Source organism: Colossoma macropomum, unplaced genomic scaffold (assembly GCF_904425465.1).
Source record: "Colossoma macropomum unplaced genomic scaffold, Colossoma_macropomum, whole genome shotgun sequence".
NCBI lineage: Eukaryota > Metazoa > Chordata > Actinopteri > Characiformes > Serrasalmidae > Colossoma > Colossoma macropomum.
Window position 1 is genome coordinate 25,183,756 of NW_023494807.1, and position 23,943 is coordinate 25,207,698.

At 40.0% G+C, this 23,943-nt stretch overlaps 1 protein-coding gene across 1 annotated transcript in view; it reads left to right on the top strand.

Annotated features, from left to right (window-relative positions):
- The window catches only part of gpc1b (glypican 1b), a 148,779-nt gene that overhangs the window by 104,394 nt on the left and 20,442 nt on the right, over positions 1-23,943 (top strand). Inside the window, exon 3 of the mRNA XM_036555901.1 lies at positions 5,339-5,730. Within this exon, the coding sequence (XP_036411794.1) occupies positions 5,339-5,730 (392 nt within the window). The remainder of the gene's footprint in view (positions 1-5,338; positions 5,731-23,943) is intronic.

Here is a 23,943-nt window from a genome sequence, read left to right on the forward strand (position 1 = left end):
AATTTCAATTATGTCAAAAACTGAAAAAATGACAAAAAATGGGGATACAAGGTTTTGTTTCAACAACAGCCATATATATATCATACATATGTACGTACATATCGCCCTGTCTCTGCTTTTTTGGAAGTGAGGTTGTAAAAACACCATTGCAATATGTATATATAAAACAGCCATTAAGTACAAGTTCTTTATTTTTCTGCGTCAGGAAATAAAATCAGAAAACCAATATTTAACAAAAAATTACATTACAGCCTCAACTAAATATAATACTAAATGTGTTCTTATTTAGTGCGTCCATCCTTTGGCATTGTTACAAATTATTGTCCACTGTTTTCAAGAGACTCGCTTTCAGTTTTTCAAAGAAACCTGCAGTAATATTTTTCCACACCTCCAAAGTTCAGTCTTAGAAGTTGGTTGAATTTCCTGCGTCTCACGATCCAAGTCATCCCAAACACATTCAACGATGTTGAGGTCTGGACTCTGGGGTGGTCAGTCCATTGGTCTGAGAACACCAGCAGCTTCTTTGTCTGATGTCTGTCTCCTTTTTTCAGTAAGAGCTTCCTGACAGCTACACACCCTTTCAGACCGACAGCACTGAGTTGTCTTCTCACAGTGGAAGGATGGACAGAAACACCTGTGGATTGCTCCTCCTCTCTCTGATGGAGATGAAAGCTTTGTGTGCTGTTTATCTGATGGGAACAGTTTTGATGGTCTGCCAGGTCTTGCACAGTATGTAGGACATATATGAAATGGCCTATATATCGAATATAAAATATACACAAGTTCCATAGAGCTGACAGTGTTCTGTAACTACTGAGTGAGTTTCTCTCTTTTTTTGCGCAGTAGAATAAAAAGTGTGTCAGTGCAGGCCTGGCCAGGCAGCCTTATGAATATAATTACATTATAGCTAGAACAGGCGAGTGTGCAGTGCTCTGACAGAAGTTATTAAGATGATTTTGAGCGAGAGGGGATTAACTGTGACATAGTTTTGGCTTGTGTCAGCGGTGCCACGATCCCTTCCACCGCTGTTAATCTCTCTGTGTGGGTGTGAGAGTGTGTGTTTTTGTGTGGCAGCGTGTGTAGATGTGTGTCCTGTGCTAGGGATGAACACTAGCGTTAAAGATGAGTGTCATGGAATGTGGGAAGTGTGTGTTGTCACTCATCTCTCGCACTCTGGAACATCCTACGCACCTACAATAGCACAACATGAAGAGGCAAAATTACTGCCTTTTAGAATAACCAATATTAATTTTATCTGTTTATGTTGTTTTCAGTCTTTTCGCCCTTTTTCACTTAGTTGACATTTTACTGCAGGTGTTTTTACATCTTCAGCTGTGGGCAAACGTTTGAACACCCTCAGTCAAATCAGATGTTTTGTTGAGTTTCTAAGTGAAAATAGGTTAACACCTTCTCTACAGGGAACAAAACGTAAATATGACATTTGATTGCTAATTGTAGTGCACAAATTATTTTTATTTGCTGAGTTTAACATTTTGGAATATCTATAAATAAAATAATGCGCTGTAACTTTTATACAGGTGACATTTTTATTTTTCTCCAATACATTAAATTCAGCAAATAAACAGTTATTGTGTATTAAAATGTGCAGAAGTGTGTTCTCTGTAGAAGATGTGTTAACTTATTGTAGAAAAGCAACAAAACATATAATTTGACCAGGGGCGCCCAAACCTTTGCATAAGACTGTATTCTTTTCTCTCTTCTTGTGTTCATTTTTAAGGTTGTAAATGGAAACTGCTGCATAAATGTTTTTATATGATGATGATAATGATGATTAACAATAATAATAATAATAATAATCCTGTAACACACATTTTTATTCTTTCTCCTGTAGCCTAAGCTCTGTTAAATATGCACACATCACACAGTATTAAGCCTACCTGGCCTTAATTCTCTCTCTCTCTCTCTCTCTCTCTCTCACACTCTCTCTCTCTCTCACTCTCTCTCTCTCTCTCTCTCTCTCTCTCATATCTGTCTATCAGTTAGGTAACTCTGTCACTGGGTCAGTGCAAGCTTATGATTTCACTGTCTTACATAACACGTCAGTCCACACTGATTGTTTCTACTCATTACATGTGTACTGTCTTTGTGAGTTTGTGTGTGTGTGTCTTTGTGTGTGTGTGTGTCTTTTTGTGTGTGTGTGTGTGTGTGTGTGTGTATGCCTTTGTGTATGTGTCTTGTGTGTACGTGTGTTTGTTTTTGTATGTGTGCATCCGTGTGTACTTTTGTGTCTTTGTGTATGTCTTTGTATGTTTGTGTGTGTGTGAGCGTGTGTGTGTGTACTTCTGTGTATGTGTGTCTCTATGTGTACATGTGTATGTGTGTGTGTCTGTACAAATGTGTGTGTGTGTAAATGTGTGTGTCTGTGTGTACTTGTGTGCCTTTGTATGTTTGTATGTGTGTGTGTGTGTGAGTATGTGTAGGTGTATGTGTCTGTGTATGTCCATTTGTGTGTGTGAGTGTATATGTGTGTGCGTGTGTATATGTGTGTATCTTGTGTGTACATGTGTATATGTTTTTGTATGTGTGTGTATTTGTGTGTTGGTATGTGTGTGTGTGTGTCTGCATACTTTTGTGTACGTATGTGTGTCTGTGTACGTGTGTGTGTGTGTCTGTGTCTGCGTGTTTTTTGTTTGTATATGTCTGTGTGTGTGTGTGCTTCTTTGTGTACGCATATGTATCTGTGTGTCTCTGGGTGTACGTGTGTGTGTCTGCGTGTGTCTTTGTGTGTGTGTGTGTGTGTGTGTGTGTGTGTGTGTGTGTGTGTGAGCAGGTGCAGCTCAGATTTTCACTCGTTTGGTCCTGCATCAGTGATCTGATGTCTGTGCTGGTCCTGTGCTGATAAAACATAATCAAAGTAAAAGATTAAACATGCTGTAGCTGAAGACGTTTGATTTCTCTGACAGCAGCAAAATATAACATCACAGTTCTTTTGCATTACTTATCACAGTTTAGTTTAGATATTTCTGACGTTTGATAAGCTGGAACTTACAGAGTCACATTTAAAAATGTACAGTAATTTTTTACTTCCTGTCATATACTGAACTGCACAAAATCCACATGAACAGGACTAACTGTGCTCTTTCAGTAAAGAAACATGCAGTTGGCCAGTGTTCTATACTGACAATATCCATGATATGCTGGGAAAAGTATATTGTGACATAATTTATCACAATAACAATAAAATATTGTAAAATTGTCCAGCACTATTTTGAACCTCTTAAACCTTAAAGACTCGTATTTTGGCCCACACTTCAGTTCCTCACTCTAACAAGCACATAACTTACATATTGTTATTATTATTGCAGTGTAGTTATCGAGTGATTTATACCAGTTATTGAATAATAAGTCTTATGATTGGTAACTGAATAATAAGTCTGCACATTAAGAAGCTGAAGGTTTTTTTTACTTTTTTGACAGCATGGCATTTATCCAAAAATGTGGTTCCATCAACACATTTCGCTTTTGAGAGCAAAAAATGAGATTTGAAGCCTGAACTGTTATATGGCATTATTTGGTTGTCATATTTGAAATGGATTATCCATCTCTTTAAGTGTTCAGAGAGAGCAGTTTTCGCCTTGTGGAGAGATTTGTCATTCATTGTGTAACACAGTTTATTCAGTTATTACTTGGTCGAGTAATTCATGTTGAGACACAATGCTTGTTTGACTTTTAATATCACTTATATTACCAAAATTATTACTCCAGAGTTTCTCCTGTAGTCTATACTGATCTGGAGGGTTTGGGGAGTTTTCTGCTTAAACTCGTCTGATTAATTAGACATTAGGTTTAGTAGGTTTAGTACAGGGGTCAGCCCTGTTGCGGCTCCACAGCAGAATCAGATTTTTAGGTAAAAATAAAATAATCCTCCTTTGCAGTAAAATAAAGCTCTGCTGATCGTTTTAACAGTTTTAACAGTAAATTGTCTGAAGTTAATGTAGAACTGTTAATTCACCCTTTAACACTGAAAGTTGGCGCACAGACTGCTGGTCACTATAGCGACGCAGATAACAATCTCCCCAGCTAGTAGCTAACGATAAGACAAAGAGAAAGATTTAAGACGAACATCGATAATTTGGAGATGAGCTGAGTTTTGCGTTTATAATCACTCCAGCTGGTTTTCTGATAAGTTTAATCTGCAATGAGAAACTGACAAACAGTAAAAAGTCATGAAGCTGAAGGTCAGCTTCTTGTTTGAATTTTCCCATTCCTTAAATGGTGCAGCAGTTACATTCTGGCGCCTCAGGCACAATTTAAGGTGGAACGGGTAAATTCGAACAAGAAGCTGCAGAATGAGAAGCTGATTTCAGCCTCGTAAAAAGTCTAACGTTGAGAAACATTTTACAATAAACTATTTTACTATTCTAGGAAAAGTTTCCTGCTAGAGATACGAGAAAAGTGGCTATAGCTGAGCCAAAGCTTAAAGCAGAGCAAAGTAAGTCTGCGTTTTCGTTTATATTATATTTTTCAGTCTATATTAGGACATTTTAAAAATCTTTTCAACCAAGATGATAAAATGTTACTTCAATAAAATGGACTAAAAATGTTGTAGTTTGATTTTGTTGAGAGGACAAAATGGCTCTTCTTAACATTTGGGTTGCCGACCCCTGGTTTCGTAGGTGTGTTTGAGTAGGGAAACCATCAAACTGTGCACCAGGACTGGACTTCACCCCTGCTTAGGTGGAGCTCAGGACCTAAAGGGCCATAGAAGCACAAGGAGAGCATTCAGTTCAGTGTCAGTGTAGCTCCCAAACCCTTCATGTAGTGTAAATGTAAAGAAATACCTGGACAGTGGTGAAGACCATCATACCTAACTACCTTTGAATTTCCATTTCTACCTTCTGTTTTCGATGTCAAAGTTTTTGCACCCTGCCATCTCCCTGTGTCCTTCCAGTTCCTCAGTCTTATCTCTGAGTGCTTCAAGAAGTCTGATCTTCTGGTTTAAGGCGAAAGCTGCCCAAGAACTCCAGCCCGAATTCTTCCCTTTTATAGTCTCATATGACTCTTCAAATTTCAACCTTCTTAAAAATAAAGGTGGAAAAGGGGTCTTTTGAAATCATGCTATAAGTGAACTTCTCTTAATTCCTTAATGAATGTTTCAGTGTATGGTTCTTTGAAGAACGTGTTAAGAACCTTTTTAAAATCCAGTGATGCTCTACAGTAATGTAAAGGTTCTGTATCAGGGGTCACCAGTCATACCAACAAAGAGCTGCTGTGGCTGCAGGTTTTCATTCCAATCAGCAGAAGCATCGTTCCCCATTTCATCAACTGTTCTCAGTCTTCAAACAGTTTCACACTGTAAATGATTTGTGTGTTGCAGGTTATTTCCGGGATCTGCTAAACCGCTCTGAGGCCTCTCTCCAGGACTCCTTCCAGAGGGGTTTTGGACCACTCTTCTCCCAGAACTCCCGGGTTTTCCAGGATCTGTATTCAGATCTGCGGCTCTATTACCGTGGCTCCAAAATCAACCTGGAGGAGTCTCTCAATGACTTCTGGGCTCACTTGCTGGAAAGGCTGCTGCGTTTCCTCAACACACGATACACCATCAGCGAGGACTACCTGGAGTGCGTGTCCAAGCAGTCAGAGACGCTACGGCCGTTTGGGGAGACGCCCAGGGAGTTCAAGCTGAAGGTCACTCGCACTTTCGTGGCAGCCAGGTCTTTCGTGCAGGGGCTGGTGGTGGCAGGGGAGGTGGTCCGAAAAGTGTCCCAGGTACTATGATACACTTCTTACTGCTGTGTCCATGCTTGCCAGTCCCAGTCCTGAGAAAGCTTGAGACTTTTTGGGGGTTTTCTTTGCTTTCTAACCCTCCCAACTTACATTCACAAAGCAGTTTCGAGAAAAGTCTAATTAATGCAATATTCTCCTCAAAAGTAGTCAGTCATCCAAGACATTTGGTATCTGAAGTTAACTTGTACAGTTCAGCACTGCAGTTATGAGGCTAATACATAGTTAACACACAACAGAAGCTCATGATCACCAATCAGATTAGCCAGTTAGCATTGCGCAAACTGCCTAAATCATCAAACATTTGTCTCAGACTGCATTGAGTTGTTACAGTAGGCTTGGTTATGTGGTTTCTGACACTGTAGGTCACACATAGGACACAGTGAAGGCTTCACAGTGTCTGCTAGTACTGTTTTAAGCTAGGTGACATTTGCCTGATTTTGTAGAGTTTGTCGTACAATGTCAGACACCACATAACCAAGTCTATATGAGGTTACTTAAAGGGGAATTCCACCAATTTTGAAGAATTCTGTATAATTCAGTCCTCAATATGCAAACAGAGTCATTCAGAGTGGTTTGCTGAGAAATGGTTCATTGTAGAGAAACTTATCAACTCAGTGGTGGAGATGGGAACCAGGGCTCGCCATGTCTACAGCACAAATATAGCCATTTGATGATGGTGATGAACCATGATGATAAAACAGTCAGAAATCTGAATCTGAAATAAAAAAAATTTAGGCAGTATTTTGCCTTAGAACACCATTTGTGTATCCCCCCATCATGAACAGATTAAGATAAATTTATTAAAATACATCTTAGGCTACAATTTTATCACAAGGCAACCATAAAAAATGTCTCAGACATCAGGCCATAACCATTTCATGTCATAACTTTCTGTGAGGGAGCCTTTAGAGGCATTAAACTTTTCAGACATCTGGTTCCCATCACCACCACTGTGAACAGTTCTGAGTCGGCAAGTTTCTCTAAAATGGAGCATTTCACATCAAACCCTTCTGAATGACTTTGTTTACATCTGACCATTTAATTATGAAGGATTTTTTTTTTAAAGGGGGTGTTCCCCTTTACCGCAATGTGGTTTGAGGCCTCTGTGATGATTTAGGTATTGCAATTTCTGCAATGCTAATTGGAGAACTAGCTTCTATTACATGTTAGCCAGAGATATTCACAAGTAGCTTTATGTGAGTCTGAGCCAAGTCTCGAGTCTCTGAGGTGTGAGTCTGAGTCGAGTCTCGAGCCTTTAGTAGAGAGTCTTTTTAAATAACAAGCCTTTCATTGCAAAAAAAAACCTTCAGTCTAAACAGCAGAACTGAAGTGCTACATGCAGTCAATACAGTGCCTAAAATAAAGAGGCAGAACAAGTTGAAATAGCCGGTTAGTCTGCAGTTTGTATGTTTTCTAGTTAGCGTAATGGCTAATCCAGCTGAAGTTTCAGTAAGTTGTAAATGAGTGTGATCTGTACTTTAATAAAACTTTGTCTAGATCAGCTGGCAACTTAAGCTGAATTAGCTACCTATTGCTAGTTTTTCCTCTGTCCTTTAAACACTGTAGTACTTTGTTCTTTTTTTTCGCTGTTTATCTTTCCTGATTTCTGCCTCTAGGCCGTGTGTGTCAGGCTCCAGTCCTCGCAGCCCAAAAAACTGCAGACTTCAGCACACTTCCTCATTAAACACACCTGAATTTCAAAATGAAAAGTTGGGCTGGAACTTGGCTTATATAGATATTTTACTTATTAAACAAAAAAATTGTATTGTGGCAGTGACTTAAGTTGCCAAGGTAACAACGTAAATTCACTACAATACCCAGAATTCAATGCCCTCAAATCCCCTACATATGTGCATGACCATAGTAAAGCTGAAAGACAAAATCATGCAAAATTTGGAAACAGAACTTTTTTGTTTATTTGTTTACTGCATTGATATCGGAGGTCCTAATTCAATCCGTGTTGTATGCGCTTTTTTTTCATCTGGCTAAAATTTTGCGAGTTATATGTCTCATAAACTCTCTAGTCTCTCAAGTCAGTTAACAGTGAGTCCGAGTCAAGTCATGAGGCAGGTCTACATGCGACTTGAGTGCGACTCGAGTCTGAATCGCTGACTCGAGTCCCTATATTTGTTGTTAGCTACATTAGCCTCATGGCTCCAAATAAGCAAGCGTCTGTGACAAAACATCTTGGCTGATTGATTATTTTGGGTGTGTTGAAGATTTTTTAATTGCTTTAAGGTCTTTCCACTTTTGCCTGATCGTGTTGTTGCTTTTGATGACAATATCAGGTATGATATAGTCTCAGATTCAGCACAACCTCATTTAGGTCACTAGATATGTCACTCTATAAACACATCTGTACACTATATGTCAGCTAGAGAGGTATAACCTCCCCCAGCACTGGGCTGTGGAATCTGAGTGATGGAGCACCGTCCATGATTCCCTTAGGCTCATGTGCAGCCACTCCAGGGTGCCCCATTCTGTTCTAGCTGTGTTTCCTCAATTGCATGCCTGTGTCAGCAACGGGTGCACCTTAAAGTAGCTGAATTCACTAATTATAAGAGGTGACTTTGGACATATAACCTATCTGTTTTTATCTACAAAAACACCATGGAATCACCCAGACTGTACTAAGCTGATATCAGTGTCTGCCTTCCAGTCTATGCACTTGTTTCTCTTTCTCTCTGTCGCTCTCTGTCTTCTTTCCGCCTTTCTGTCTCTGCTTATTTGGTTTCAGCTTTTCATCTACTTGATGTTTGATGTCTTTTTTATCCTTTATTTCTCTGATCATGCACATGTTTTCTTCTTATTCTGATCTTCTTTTTATCTTGATGTAATGTGCCTCAGGGAACTGTACAGTTACTCAGTCATCACGTATCATCCTTTATTTTATCTCTTTTTTTCATCTGGGCTACCGTCCATGCATTTCTGTTTGCATATAGCTATATATTTGTATGCAAACAAAAAACAGCTGTAGGTGTAAATTAAAGGCTGTGTTGAGAAAACCTGACGATCAATATGGTCGGATGGAAGTAGGAGCGTCAAGAACAACCCTGAGGCTAAAGCAATCAACACACACACAGACATACACCTTGCCAAAGCAATCAGCCACTGCAGCTGCAATTAATGTCAGCATTACAGTGAAAGATGTCCTCTGCCCATCTTCGCCAACACCTACACGCACACACACGCACCACACACACACATTCCAGCCCATCCCTATTGAACTCTTGCATAACCTCCATAGGAGGTCTAGAGAAAAGCTTGTCTTGCTTCTTTTTTTTGCACTAGAATAACTGAAATAAGGGCGTGTTGAAGTAATGTACACATCTCAAATATTCTCAGATTCGACTTTCATATCGGAATAAAGTGTTCTCTGTAGAGGATGTTTTAATTTATTTTTCACTTAGGGAATTAACAAAACGTCATTTGACCAGGGGCGGACAAACTTTTGCAAACGACTGTATATGGTGTGTATGATATGTAGACAGAAACTGTGCAAAGCCAACAGTGATCAGTTTGATAATAGGCCTGTTAGGGAAGGGACATGGTCAGATCGCCCCCTGCTGTTCGCACTCAAAACGTAGATTAACGATGAATTGGAGATGCTGCAGATTACAGGCTGTATAACATAACATGCCATGACATGATATATTCAGTTATATTTGATACCGTACCAATGTGCTGAGTGAGTACGGCCAGAAATGTACTCAATGCAAGTGTGCGAATGCAAATGACAACACCCAGCTAACACATTGCAAATGCATGGCCCTTTAGTACAAACTCACTGTATGTTCTTACATGCGAACACTCGGTACTCAAGGGGGCGATAGAGGACAAATCAGAACAGGATCTGCTATTTTTCCAACAGCTACAATAACTGCACATGCGGACAGTAGAGGACTGTAAACTGCTTTGATTTTTGTATTGGAATGAAAAAAGCAGTGATGTCGCTGTTGGGACAAAACCTTTTATCTTCAAAATGGTAACTTTATAACTTTAAAAGGAAAAAACATTCTTAACATGTAATGAACGCTAATGTAACACATTAACACCTAAGTATTCTGGTGTATTTCTGTTGGACCATTCATCACAATGAATGAAATTTTAACACAATGCAAATCGGAACTGGACCTTTTAAATTATGGCAAAAAAACAAAGATATTTGCTTGACAGCAACAATATAAATGTGTATGCAACCATTTTTTATGAGACCCATACAACTGCTCTGCATGACAGCTGAGTGGGAGAAAGCACATCATTGGTACAAGACAATTTTGTCATGTTTGGCTGTTGCTCATGTGATGCCCTTGCTTATTTTAGAATGTAATGATGCTTTAATGTACCTAATCAAAGAGATTCATTACTTTCTCTTTTTTTGTTTAGTGGAAAAGTGTAAAACATGCATCCATTTTTGTCAGCACCAAAGCCAGTTTAAGGGGAGCCTAGCCTATTCCTATTTCTCCCTTTATATAAAAAGACATGACGACAAAACCCTGCAGGGTCCCCACTAGCGAGTGCCCAATGAATGAATGGAGTTAAAAGGCTAAAAATGATAAATAAATGTTTTTCTAGCCTTTGAGGATTTAATTCCCTTTCAATTTTAAAAGTAAGCAAATGCATAACAATTAAAAAATAAATGAAAACTTACCAGTGTCTTTCCATTTTTCTACAGCAAACAGGTTTTGTCAAGTAGCTAAAATTATTGCTAAAGATTTCTTGTTGGTTGACAAGTTGATCAGCTCATTAGCTAAGTAAAGCTAGCATCATGATTGTATATAATACAGTTTGACACAAAAGCTTCAGAGGAACCCATTCATTTTGGACTCTGTAGACTACCAAGTGGCAGTTCTTCTTACTACAGATTCTCTGGGAGCACTTCATTGAGTAACATTGGGCCAGTTTGCTAGGTGCTGATACAGTAACACACTTAATTTATATTTTAATCTTCACAGTTACACTTCTCACGGAAAATTCTGGTATTAAATTGTAGTAGCTAAGTTCAGTTTGACAAAATGAATGGCGATTTAAAATATTTGCACATTCTCTCTCAGTTTTGTGTAGACTTTCTAAATAATTATAGTCTTAGCGTACTTGCTAAGAACCCATATTAGCTGCAGTACTTTAAAAAGTATTCTTCGGAAATGTCAGACCAAACATCTATTTTGAGACCAATATTTCAAAGAAAACTAACTTTGTAAGCTGAAACTGCTAATACGAATTAGCTTTGTCTAGACTACGGCATCAACACAGCTAACTGGACAGCGAAGCTAATTCTTTGCACCTCTTACTAGCTGTGGTAGCATTTTGGTACATATTCAAGGCTAGCTATCCCATATGTCTAATTACTATAGTTTTTTAAAGCACCGTGTCTCAAAAATACCTATAAATTCATAAGTTAGCATGGCTAATAAACTGGCTTTGTCTAGATTGTAGCATATTCACAGAGCTAACTTGAAATACAGCAAATAACCTTATGTTTTCTAGTCCCTGATTGCTTTCTTCCTAGCTTTGATACCATTTTGGTTAATCTATTCCTTTTGGAGTCATTAAAAAGAGACCAAACCAAGCCTTCATCTCCAAAAAATACCACGAGTACAGTATGTACTGGCAGTATCTGTATTAACAAATGTCTGTGGCTAGTCCTGGCAATCCCTGCCATCATAAGCTCCAAAGTAATGTCTTGATTCATCCAGTTTAATTTCCCTGAGGAACTGAGTGGAGTGCGCATGAAAGGAAGATGGGAAAAAAAACTCACCTCATCACGTCTGTGTGGTTTGATTTGTTAAAATTACTGACTTGTGTTTGAAACTGCTGGAAGGGCTAATGCATTTATAGCTGCCCTAGCTGCGCTGCTCTGGTTGAAGGCCGACCAGCCAAATCACTGCACAAGATACTCACGTATGAGCGTCAAAACAAACCTTTACTAATCTTTTAACAAGATAATGGATTTTCACTTGTTGAAAAAATAAGAGTGAATTTCTTCTGATTGGCGTTGAAGGTAAAATCAGATATGTGAAATCCGATTTGACTGTCTCGGCACTAAGGAAATGCGTATGTGTTGATAAGATGGTGATGGCTGCCGTTAAGCCGGTTATGTCAATGTGTTTCTTTGCAGTCTTATCTTCTGTCTTACCTCTGTGCCTTCCTTCTCGCTGAGTGAACAGTGTTTTGTGGCTGCTTCAAGGGCATTTGAGTGATTTGTTCATCAGATTCTGATGACAAAGGCGAGAATGTGGGAAGAACTACTGATGCTTTCGCTAAACGTCTAAATGTCACTGAGCCTCGGCCTGCTTACTGAGCGAGGTCAAAGAATAGGCCATACACGTATACTCATACATATGCGCTCGCAAACCACTGAGAAGGATGAAGATTCTGACATGTTAACTCAAGATCCTCAGACAGATTTCTTTATATCAGCAAAAAGAATCAGCAGCAAGTGATAAATCTGAACACTGATGTATTTTTCACACTGTGGTACCACACTGTGTTCCACACTAGAGTAGTTCACTGATTACCAAGTCAAATGAGGTACAAGTAGGGCTGTCGAAATAAAATATGACATTTAAATGTTCGTTGAATCAAAAAAAATGCATGTTTGAATGCACAAAATGTCCATTCGAATGATAAAACTACTTCTGCTGTGGCTCATATGTTTCAGACTAATTAGCTATTAACAGTATCACCAACAGCAACTACTAAACAGAGGAAGAACGTGGCATTGCTGACCATAAAAAATTAGTAAGCTTTAATTAGAAATATGTGGGGTTTTACATACTGTGGGAATATTTGCAAACATCTGACAGGTTTTTAGCAGCTCAGTCATTCCGAAAAAGGCGATATGTTTACTTTATTAACTGAATAACGCTAATGAGCAGAAATACATCTGCTTCATACATGATCTGCTTCAGATGACAAACCAATGCTTTAAATTTGTGTCTTAATCATAATACAGTGGTTCGATCCCTGGTGATGCTACAGCCATCCAGCCGGGAGTCCAAGAGAGCACAATTGGTCTCGCTGTCTGGGTGGATAAGATGGCCCCCCTTCTTGCCCCATACCTCAGCGAACTGGCGGTTGGCGCTTACCTCCAAACGCGTTTGGCTGTCCAATGATGTTGCATGAGCGGCAGTTTGAAAAGATGTGGTGGCGCTTCACAGGTCTCGGAGGAAGCCTGTGCTAGGCTTCGCCCTCCTAGCGCTGGTGGTATTGTGTGATTGGGGGAGTCCTAACTAGCGGGAGAAATTGGATACGACTAAATTGGGGAGAAAATTAGGGGAAAAATAGTGAAAGGAGGCGGGCACTTGTACAGTCTGAGGCCAAAAGGCCAGAGGCTCAGGCCGCATTTGGGGTCTATCTGTGCACAAGCCTGGTGCAAGGCATGCAATAAATAAACAATTAGAAATAATGAAATCAGTTATAGTGTGATATGAAGGGAAAAAAAGAAGAGAAAGTGATGAAAGAGTAGTGACTTTAAATGTGACCCACACTAAAAGTCAAGGCAAGCCTCGTACAGAGAAGCTGGTAGCATTGCCTTCTGAAAAGGGCAAGTGTGTGTGTGTGAGTGCATTTGTGAAACAAGCAAATAAAGACAAAAATAGGTCACAGGCAAAATGTGTCAGATGACAAGAAATGAAGGAGAAGGAGATGAAGACTGTCAAAGATAAAAAACACACACATACACAGTCACACTAAGAAAGTGTGTGAGAGTGTGTTGGGAGGGATTGTATATGTGTGTGTATGTGTGTGCATGCATGTTTGTGTTTTTTTGTGTGTGTTTGTGTGTGAATGTATAGAAGTGTGTGTGTGTGTGTGTGTGTGCATGAACAGAAGTGTGTGTGTGTGTGTGTGTGTGGGGGGGGGTGATCTTTACTTTTGCTTTCTCTTTTTGTTCTGCCACACACTTCCAGTGTTGAAGCTCTTAAAAGTAATGCTCTTTCGTGGTCAAGCCACCAATTTGAAACAAACATGAAATGAACCCCATGGTCAGCATGTCAGAACAGTTTAGTTCACTGCAGCACCAAAATGAAAATTCCTGGTTGAAACCAAAACTGAAAATAAAGACACACCTGGCCGAAAATCTAAACCAATTTTTTTGCTGTTTATGCTTACGAATAAATACACGAAACACAAAAACATTATTGTTTATTGATAAATTCTCCTTCCAATAAGACAAAACAATAGGACAAAACCAGGCATGAGCTGACAAAGTCTGGGAAAGAGAACTGATGGAGAACTAGAGAGAACTAGTGTAATTTATAACAACTTGATAAATTATATTAAATGAATAATAGATTATTATGAGGCATTAACAACTGTTGACTGAATTCACACTAGGCCTTCTGGCAGTCCTAGATACGTCACTGACTGTGAATGCGAATTGTAGCTGTGCGACGGAAGCTCTTTACTGAAAGAGACACTGTAAAACTGCTGCATACAAGATAAAATGTATTGTCTGCTGTGTGCTTCAGATGAAATATATGGAACGATGGAATGTCATTAGCATGCTTCAAATGTTTGTGTTTAATTCAGAAAGGCCAGAAAATAGTCATGTGTACCAGCATTAGCTTAGTAACTAACATAGTATTGGGAATCCCATAGATGGGACTAGCAAAAATGAGCATTATTGTGGGGTGTTTTTTTTATTCTTTTTTAACTGTTGATATTTATAGATCGAACTGAAGGTCTAGATTCTCTCTCGCTCTCTCTCTCTCTCTCTCTCTCTCTCTCTCTCTCTCTCTCTCTCTCTCTCTCTCTCTCTCTCTCTCCCTCTCAAACACACACACACACACGGCCTTACAAAGATATTTAGGTAGAATTGGCTTAGGATACTGTTTCATTCTTTTCTCTAAAGGAATGACAATTGATACATATTTTGCTCTCTCGCTCTCTCTCGCTCTCTCTCGCTCTCTCTGTCTCTCTCTCCCTCTCTCTCTGTCTCTCTCTCCCTCTCTCTCCCTCGCTGTCTCGGATTTGGTGCCAGTCTCAGTGCAGTAATTTGCTGGATGACTTTTTCATTAAAAGCAACCTGAACCTGTTCATCGTGCTCATTACTTGTGCGCCTTGCACTCTCTCACTTCCCAGGTACGGGTGCAATGACACAGAGTGTCTGTCAAGCAGAGAACGAAAGACAAACAAGAGATTGAATTTGACAATTCTTAATTGGAGTTGTGAAAAAAGGAACAATGACATGAGAAGAAAGTTTTCGAGAGACAGAGGAGATGAAAGGGAGGAGTAAAACGAGACACGGAGCACAGCTGGTCCTCTTTTAGCTTTTTTCATTCTTATTAAGGACAGTGGATTCCTCCTGTCCTTGTAAGTGGGCCAGGCAGTGCATTTTTGCCCTCACCGAGAGGGAGGAGATCGCTCACATTTCTCTCTAATTACTAAAGAGAATGCCTTTTAAAACACGTCTCCTCAGAGCTGGCAACACATCTCTCACCGGAGACGGCATTTAGGGACAGCGGTATGAATAGAGCGTTAACAAGAAAGGGAGGAATGAAGGAGGGAGAGCGAGAGAGAGAGAGAACTAGAGTCATAAGCTTCCAGAGAAAGAGCAGAGCTACTGTAAGTCATGATTACCATCATTACTATGAAAGTGGAGTCTAGTCGCTCTAATTTATTCAGTTTCTTCCTCAGGCTGTGTTCACAAAGACGTTTTGTTATCTCTAAAATGCATCTCTTCCCATTGATTTCAATAAAAACACCAACGCATGACAGTGCGTGAAGATTTCAGTCTGCTGTCTGTTGAAAGGAGTTTGACAGAGTGTGCCTAGGCATCAGCCAGTAGGAGACGGTGAGGGGTGGGGCTTCAGTCAGTCACGTTGATGAGCAGAAGCTACATCCACAGCTATACAGTCCCTCTCTGAAGAAACAGCAGACAGTGAGTGGTTTGGATAAAGCTCACATACTCGCATATGTTGTTTTTTTGGTTCATTTCTTGAGAAAGAACAGCAACCGTCAGCAGTTTTCATGTTTGAATGAGTTTCCCCACTCACATCGATCTCCACCCACAACAAACCGGGAACACGCTTCAGTGCATTTTCTCAACGGATACCAAAATGTCTTGTGAATGAGGCCTCATTCTTAAAACAATAAGAAACATACACATTTCGGAACCATGAACACGGGCGCTGTGGAATAGTCATTGCAGGCCCTCACTCTACATATCATTTCAGACTTTCAATGAGTGCATTAACTTAATAATCAGATAACTGCAGAAAATTTAGTCAGTAATATGATCAATGCATGCATGAACTTGGGTAATCAGATAATGGGAAATTCTGGGTCTACATCAGTCAGGCAGTAATCGGATTTCTGCTTTGCAACCAGCCAATAAACTCACAGAAGAAGACGTGACGTAAACGTAACGTAAAACTCATGTCGTGACTTTTTTTTTAAACATTGCACCGCTTTAGATGAACATATGAACATACATCGTTTAGAAAATAAAGACTATTTAAATCCTTCATTTCGTCAAGCATGTAGTTGGTTTCAGCGTCGCTCCGAAAGTGTTTTGCTGCTTCTCGTGGCAACGCTGCTTGCTTATTTCCAGTACTGCTGGCTGTTTTCGCGCAGACTCAGAAAACTGAAAGAAATCAGAGCAAGAGTTTACATGCACTGAGAAATCTGATTATTGAGCTAAAATCCAGCTCTCTTTATCTGATTTCTTAATCAGATTTCTAGACGTTGCTCCGATCTAAGAAATCTGAGTATGCTGTTTACATGACCATTTGAATAATCAGATAATCCGATTATGACTGGATTACTGAGTGCATGTAACTCTAATTTGTTTGCTAAAGTCCGCTCCAACATTTGTTTTTTTCAACATTGTATCTTTTTATTTGACTCGGCTGGTTTCACTCAATGATTGAAGTGCGCCAACTTACACATGTAGTTGTTCTTTGTGTCTTTGATTGATTTCACTGGAACACAAGCGCTCTGTTACTTTCATATTTGCCTCCAATAAACAACCTGTCTTCTATTTTAACTATCACAAAATAAAATTCAGATCCATCCCTCCTTTATATTCTTCATAAAATATATTATTTTACCCCCTGTGTAACAAGAAAGTAAAGACCCTGACTGTCTAAATATATTGCTGTTTTAGTAACAAAAATAGACCTTACTTGATCACTAGGTATAGTGGTTTAATTACATGTCAGGTTTATAATGCTTGGAACAGTTGAAGGTAAAAGAGAAAGGGGATGGCCAGCTACAAGATGGATGGATGTAATCAGAATTATAATCTGGCCATGCAGAAGCCTAAAGACACAAATAGAAGACAGGATATTGTAGAGAAACACTATCCACATGGTCACCAGAAGTCAAAATCTTGGCACAGAAGAAGAATCAGTTGAGGTCATATATCCTACAGTATCTGTACCACCAGTAGCCATGTTTGTGCCACCTACGCAAACCAGAAAGAGCATAAATGAGTCCTCTCCCCATCAGAAATCTGTAGAGTTGAAGTTCAGCAAGTTCAGATAAGTGACTTTACTGCAAACGTGCTTGTACCCTGGATATAACCTAAACAGACAAGTGGAAAGAGACTTTACTGTAAACAGCCTGGCACACAGACTGTATAAGCACTGCACTGTCTGGGAATGATAATCTGAACTGAAATATGATAATAGTTTAAATAATAATATTATGGACTAAGCAGCTCAGGGTTGAAAATTCTTCTGTTATCGTTGTGCTGTGCTGCAAAATATCACAGTATCTCAGTAACCTTTAAAATAGTTAATGTGACCAATTACACATGCCCTCCAAACTTTGGCAGACATGCTGTAGTAAATGGCTTCTCCATTTGTTTGAAAGTCACTGACTCAGAACTGCTTTTCCACCATTTTACCACTGATAAATTACTGAGTAAATATATTAATAATCAGTAGAGATTAGCGATGTACATGTGTGTGTGTGTGTGTAATGTATGCCCCACAGTGCCCGTTGTAATCACTTTATCAGCTTCAATCTTGTAGCGTAACTTAATTAGCTATCAAAATGTAGCCTGTGCTACCGCAAAACCCCAGAACAGGCAGCATGCCTTAACCTCGAGCTGGCGTAGCGTTAGCAGCGTGGCTAAGTCCATTAAGCTCATTGTTTTGGTGTTTGATGCCAGATTTGTTCTGGCTGTGATGAAGTCCTCATTAGTGTGCAGAGGAGGAACTTTGGCCATCAGGGGAGTAAAATTGTGATCCAGACATCCAAAGAAGCTCCGTCTAGGAAACATCTGGAACTTTCACAGATGGATGATTCTAGACCTTCAGACAGTAAGAGAGAGATTCTTTTCTTAGCATATTTGTATTGGAGTTTGCAGGCTGGGATATTTTTCTCACCTGATTCTAAGGCTCAATCCTATTTCTTATTTTTACCCCTACTCCTTGTTTTCGAGTGTCATTTTGCCCCTTGGAACTGAGTTACAAGGGGTAGTGGTTGAAATCTTCCTCTATGAAATGGGACCCTCAAATAAAAAGAACTTTACTTCATTAGCGGGCTACTACCGCTGCTCTGTAGACGACCCTGCAAGTCTGCAGTGACCGCAGAGGAGGGTAAAGTTCAGCAACCTCACTGCTGGGCTTTAGTTACATTTAGGGCATCATATGCCTTCAAAGAGGGGGTATAAGACAATTATTTATAATCACCCACCCCTAATTCTTCAGAGATATGAAGCTGAAGTCAGCTATTCGCCAGCTTCTTGTTTGAATTTCCCCGTTCCACCTTAAATGGAGCAGCAGTTATATTCTGGCTCCTCAGGCGTCAGAACTGCTGCTCCATTTAAGGTGAACTGGGACATTTAGCTAACTAGCTACCAAGACATCAGCATACTACTAGTGATTTTTTTATGCTTTTTATAAAGTAAAAGACCATAATATATGGTTATCGTAATTTTTTAACAGAGAAAATCATTTGTGGGTTTCCTTGGTCGCTTACGAAGCCATCTTGCCGTTTTTTCTTTTTTTCTCATAACACTCTGTTTGGAGTGTGCCTCTGAACAAGCTACCCCTCTATCTCAACAAAAATCAGGATGCCCTACCCCTAGATGTGAACGTGCAAAGTGGAGGGGTAGGGCTAAGTGGTAGGTGTGAGGGGTGAAATGGGATTCGGCCTAAGATCTTTGAGTTAGCAGTTTAAGGTGTTTGGCCCTCTTGTAATCTACACTTTAGGCCTCTTCAGCTGTGCCATGATTATGGGCTAGACTTTTCCAGAGATTTGTTCAGTTCTGAATATGTATGCACCAAGCCCTGGATTTGTTGATTTAATTTCTATTGAGTCAAGTTTATAGTGTATAGTTTGTCCAAAATACCAAAAAGGGGTCTGTTAGTTCATGTTTCGATGCTCTGGTCAACGCCTAATGAAAAACGAGTTTCCAAAACAAATTCACTTTGAAGATTTGTTCAAATTTCAGCAACCTCTGATTCACATGGTGGATTTCAATGCAGTACTGGGCTTGCTGTGTAGTCTGGGGCAATAATTCTGCATATTTTACTGATAGCTTTGAGGATGTCATTGCAGTATATTATCTATGGTTATGTAGGAGTCCAAAACTGGAGCTCCAGCTGAATGGTTCAAGAACATGAACCTAAGAGTTCCTGTAAGTAAGAGTTCCGGTACCCCATGCAAATCATTTTGGAACACAAATTTTAGACATACAGGACCCCATGCCCATATTTCTAGAACTACAGGTCCAGATAGCTAGATTTCTAGAACCCCATGTCAAAAGCTCTGGATCTTCATGTCCAGATATGTAGAAGCATATGCTTAGATTTTTAGATCCATGTCCATACTCAGTGACTAGATTTCTTGAAACACATGCCTGCCTTTCTAGAACTCCATGGCCAGATTTCTTGAGCCCCTTACCCAAACGTCTTGTACCCTTTAATCATAATTCTAGAACCCCATGACACGTGTTCTATAACCCCATACTCAAATTTGTTGAACCTTATGACCAGATTTCTAGAACTCCATGTCCAGATGTCTTGAACCCTTTACTCAGATGTCTTGAACCTTTACCCAGAATTCTAGGACCCCATTATGAGTCTTCTATAACCCCATACTCAAATGTGTAGAACCTAAAAACCCATGCCTAGATTTCTAGAAATCTATGCCTATGCAGACTGTTCTAGAACCCCATGCCCTAACCCCATAGACTCCTACGCTTAGATTTCTAGAAATACATGCCCAGACTAGAATCTCCAGAATCCTATTACAAAAGCACCATTGGAACTGTTGCTGGCCTGTGGAACTGTACTGCATGAACCCGCTGGTGGGCCTCTGTCCAGCCTTCTAATGATGTGATGAGTCACAGATGCTCTTGGGTGGTTTGATGTGGCATAATTCCCCTCCATTAACATGTTCCCTTTCTCTATTCTTCTCTTTCTCTCTCACCCACATTCTCTCTTTTTCTCACTTTCCCTGTCTCCTACGCTCATTCTTGCTCTATCCACGCATACATATACACACAAGTCCTCAATCTGGCTCCTGTTTCATAAGTCTGCCCTCTCGTCTCTTTCTTTTTCTTTCTGTTTCTTCCCGCTGCTACTGTTTTCCTCCCACTTTCCTTATCACTATTCTCACCGACCAAGCTCTCCCTCCGTCTTTCTCTCCTTTTCTCTTTTTTTTTTTCGTTTTTTCTCTCCTCATTAAAAATGTGTGAGTCACAACTCCCTCAAGGATTCTCTGCATGAGTGTGTGTCTGTTGATTCGTAGAGAGTGAAGGTGTCTGAAGGAAGGGCCTTGTCCTCTGTCTGACTTGCAGACTTATTTGTGTCAAAATGTCTTGCACGAAAAAAATGCACATCATAAAATGTAAGTTTTCCTCTAACTGCACCCCCTTAATGAGCAATATGTAATATATTAACTGTAGTAAATCATAAAATGACCATGATATGTTGTCAGAGATTATGGAAACTTGCTATCTTGAAATTCTTGCTTTTCTGACGACAGTGCTACAGCCAGTATGTTCTCCTTTGAAATTTCTGTTCTGGAGCGGAAAGTCTGTTTGTGTTTTGGCCTGTGATCCCGTCCACTGCCCATTTCCCAGTACTGTTTCGACACTCCGGGTTGCCAGATATGAAACACACTGGCAGGCAAACACAGTGTGCTGCAGCCATGAAATGCAAGCAAACGAACCCAACCTAAAAAGCCTCTGCATCCTTCTGAAAAGCTCCATGACCAGAGATGTAGTAAAACATGAGTAAATGTTGGCGATGCATTTGAAAGATGCTTAGCTTAGAGCTAACTACTGCACCATAATGTAAGTGCTGCATCATTTAAGGTGGAACAGGATCATTCGAACAAGGAGCTGACGAATAGGCTGAGGTGCCAGAATGTAAGCGCTGCACCATTTAAGGTGGAATGGGAATATTCGAACAAGAAGCTGGCGAATAGGCTGAGGCGCCAGAATGTAAGCGCTGCAGCATTTAAGGTGGAATGGGAATATTCGAACAAGAAGCTGGCGAATAGGCTGAGGCGCCAGAATGTAAGCGCTGCACCATTTAAGGTGGAATGGGAATATTCGAACAAGAAGCTGGCGAATAGGCTGAGGCGCCAGAATGTAAGCGCTGCACCATTTAAGGTGGAATGGGAATATTCGAACAAGAAGCTGGCGAATAGGCTGAGGCGCCAGAATGTAAGCGCTGCACCATTTAAGGTGGAATGGGAATATTCGAACAAGAAGCTGGCGAATAGGCTGAGGCGCCAGAATGTAAGTGCTACACCATTTAAGGGGGAATGGGAATATTCGAAAAAGAAGCTGGCGAATAGGCTGAGGCGCCAAAATGTAAGTGCTGCACCATTTAAGGGGGAATGGGAATATTCGAACAAGAAGCTGACGAATAGGCTGAGGCGCCAGAATGTAAGTGCTGCACCATTTAAGGTGGAATGGGAATATTCGAACAAGAAGCTGGCCAATAGGCTGAGGCACCAGAATGTAATTTTTGCACCATTTAAGGTGGAATGGGCAAATTTGAACAAGAAGCTGGCAAATTAGAAGCTGACTACAGCATCTTCGAGGTACTGGGTAGTTTCAGAGCAGTGGGCTTTTGTTTTTGGGATAATGGGCTTAGCTTTGGTTATCGTATATAGCCAGCCACGCTTCTAGCTAACATTGACAGGGGTATAAAATCCATATGTGCTGGTTTATCATTGGCAAACAATAAAAACATTACAAGAGTATACACTAGCTGATCAACCATCAATGCATGACTCGTTGTTGCTTGCTGTTGTCAAAGTTTAAGGTTGCGCTCATTCTTGTAGGCTTAGTGTCCTCCTGGCAACCCGAGGGAGCAGGGCAGGCAACTCTCTCCAGTATTTTGAATCTGGATTGCATTACCTATTTTAAATGCTTGCTGTCTGTATTACATATTGCTCCTTTAAACAGTAAACTTAGCAATACTGGCACTGCACAAGGCTGCAATATGCAAATAGGCCCAACCAATCACAATAGCAGTTTGTACAAATATAATCACAGCACTAATATTTTGTCCACATTGTGCAGCCCTAATGGTCTCTAATATTTTAATAGAGTCTGTTTAAGTTAGAACATTCTGCTGTTAATAAGCAATAAAATGAATACATAACACGTGATTCCTAATTGGATTCAGAGTGCTTGTGCCTACTTATGCATGCCACTCACCTCTTTGCTGCTCCTCAGCAGTTTTACCTCTCCTTGTGTAAACCTCAAATCAGCACCCTGATGGAAATCGCACCTCTCAGATAACTTGGAGGCACATCTTAGCTGATCCCAATAGAGATTTTACCTTCGTAATTTACACCCTTGCTACCTGAGTAATTCATGTTCTTTTAGGGCTCGGCCAGCATAAGTAGTTTTTGCTCCTCAATCGCTTTGGATATGAGTTCATCCTGATAGGTGCAATAATGCCTGTGGCATTTAAGAGACAGCTGTTTGTGAAATGAGTCTGGCTTGACACAGACAAAGAGACTGTTGGTGCGAATCTCCAGTTTCTCAAAGACAGGGGTAAAAGTATACACTTTACACGACAGCTATATGCTGTATCATAGCCTCTGAGTCTCTGACCTTGATACTAAAGGATTCTTACCATACTCTGCTGACTCAGCAGAGTTTCACCTTACAGCAGCTACAAATCTCATGGCAAAGCTTAAAGCAACAACAAAGCTGTTTTGTACCTTTACTTGGAATTAGTTCATTTTTCAGTATTTATTTGTTCTTTTCCTTTCCTTTTTCATTTACTCTCCTACCATATCCAAACAACATTTCATTTCCTTTCCTTTCCTTTCCTTTCCTTTCTAAATCAGTCTTTCCTTTCCTTTCCTTTCCAAACCAAATCAATCCTTTCCTTTCCTTTCCTTTCCTTTCCTTTCCTTTCCTTTCCTTTCCTTTCCTTTCCAAATCAAACTTTCCTTTCCTTTCCTTTCCTTTATTTTCCTTTCCTTTCCTTTCCTTTCCAAATCAAACTTTCCTTTCCTTTCCTTTCCTTTCCTTTCCTTTCCTTTCCAAACCAAATCAATCATTTCATTTCCTTTCCTTTCCTTTCCTTTCCTTTCCTTTCCTTTCCTTTCCTTTCCAAAACAAAACAAAACAAAACAAAACAAAACAAAACAAAACCAACCTTTCCTTTCCTCTCCTTTCCTTTCCTTTCCTTTCCTTTCCCTTTCCCTTTCCTTTCCTTTCCTTTCCTTTCCCTTCCTTTCCTTTCCTTACCTTTCCAAATCAATTTGTTCTTTTCCTTTCTTTTTCTTTCCCATCTGTTCCTTCCTGTCCATTTCCAAACAACCTTTCTTTATCTTTCCTTTCCTTTCCTTTCTAAACTTTTCTAGGCTTTTACTTTCTTTTTAAAGTGAAGCAAATCAACCTCGCTTGAAAGATCTGCTTGTGTTTAGCTGTTGTGGCTGATGACATTTCCATGTGTTTGTGTAACATGTCAAAAGCACAAGCCATTTCTGCTAAAAGTGGCCAGTTTTATAGCAGCTACCAACTCAGGAACCACACAAAATTGCAGTTAAGGGTCTGTCTGCTGAGACAGGCTCCATGGGTGTTAAAGCCACTATCAGCCATCACGACTCTAAAGCGTAGAATGGTAAGGCCGGCAGATTTTGCTGAGCAGAAATGTCACACCTCTGCGGACACACATCACAAGCACTGCACCGTTCACGGACTCTGCTGTTTCCGTGGTTACTTAGAGTGTAGCCAAAAAAAGTCTACATGGTGTGAAG